The 1103-nt window shown below is 41.6% G+C and overlaps 2 protein-coding genes across 2 annotated transcripts in view; both read right to left on the bottom strand.

The window, feature by feature from the left end:
- The window catches only part of LOC117947212 (chloride transport protein 6-like), a 1839-nt gene extending 801 nt beyond the window's left edge, over positions 1-1038 (bottom strand). The window contains exons 1-2 of the mRNA XM_034875889.1: positions 900-1038; positions 634-759 (exon numbers count right to left, since the gene is read on the bottom strand). Of these exons, the coding sequence (XP_034731780.1) occupies positions 634-759; positions 900-974 (201 nt within the window). The 5' untranslated portion in view covers positions 975-1038. The remainder of the gene's footprint in view (positions 1-633; positions 760-899) is intronic.
- Positions 1-1103, bottom strand: part of LOC117948298 (chloride transport protein 6-like) — a 14202-nt gene that overhangs the window by 7097 nt on the left and 6002 nt on the right. Inside the window, exons 4-5 of the mRNA XM_034877885.1 lie at positions 900-1007; positions 634-759 (exon numbers count right to left, since the gene is read on the bottom strand). Coding sequence (XP_034733776.1) covers positions 634-759; positions 900-1007 — 234 coding nt within the window. The remainder of the gene's footprint in view (positions 1-633; positions 760-899; positions 1008-1103) is intronic.

Genomic DNA, 1103 nt, shown 5'->3' with positions numbered 1-1103 from the left:
TATACACGCTAAAAGTAGTGATTATTTACATGGAGTCTGGTGGAGATATGCAGCTCTATACACGCTAAAAGTAGTGATAATTTACATGGAGTCTGGTGGAGATATGCTGCTCTATACAAGCTAAAAGTAGTGATTAATAACATGGAGTCTGGTGGAGATATGCTGCTCTATACAAGCTAAAAGTAGTGATTATTTACATGGAGTCTGGTGGAGATATGCTGCTCTATACACGCTAAAAGTAGTGATTATTTACATGGAGTCTGGTGCGTTTGGCGATGGTGACTTCATGTTAAACAAAAAAGATCTAGGTCTATCTCTGTAGGGATGCTTTCTATAATGTTGTCAGACACTGTCATATATAATATAATATATACAATAATCTGAGTCTGTCAGTGGCAAAAACTTCAAATTGAATGGAAAAAAACTGACGTTACGACGTTCTCGCTCAATACTAGACCAACTTCAAAGATATATGTTCACATGAGGCATTTAGACACCAATGCCTGGTAAAAAATAGGTAAAACAAAACCATGAAATTACCCTTAAAAGAGGTACCCTTTAAAATAACACATACTGGGGGAATTAAAACCTTTATCATGTTGGAAACACAAACCCTTTTGGATGACTACTTACTTCTCCGACAGCGTTAACAACGGGTAAGTGTCGCAGGCCCATGGTCCTGAACAGGTTGAACACCTGGGAGATGTGTGTGTTGGGCGACACGGTGTAGGGACACGGGTTCATGTAGGGGGTCACATCCTGGAAAACACAGGGAACATCACTGTTACACTCACTCACTATCTGCATCTGTTAAAAAAAGCTTGATCAAGTTGAAATTTACTGTTTCCTTGCCACTCTGGAAAGTACTTGTCTAACTCGTTAGTTAAGTTGGGTCGTACCACTATCATGCGGGGGTTGAGCAGGGCGAGGTCCAAGTCGTGGATGTCCGGGTAACGGGGGTAATCTTCAGTCATCTCTGCATAGGACAACCGGGGCTGAGCGGCGCTCTGGACGTGAATAACACATCTGTCACAATGACTACAATATACTGTGTGTGTGTGTGTGTGTGTGTGTGTGTGTCTGTGTGTGTGTGTGTGTATATA

The sequence above is a fragment of the Etheostoma cragini genome, chromosome 7 (assembly GCF_013103735.1).
Source record: "Etheostoma cragini isolate CJK2018 chromosome 7, CSU_Ecrag_1.0, whole genome shotgun sequence".
Taxonomy (NCBI): domain Eukaryota; kingdom Metazoa; phylum Chordata; class Actinopteri; order Perciformes; family Percidae; genus Etheostoma; species Etheostoma cragini.
The sequence above is the reverse complement of the archived record's forward strand: the minus strand, read 5'-3'. Positions and strand labels throughout refer to the sequence as shown.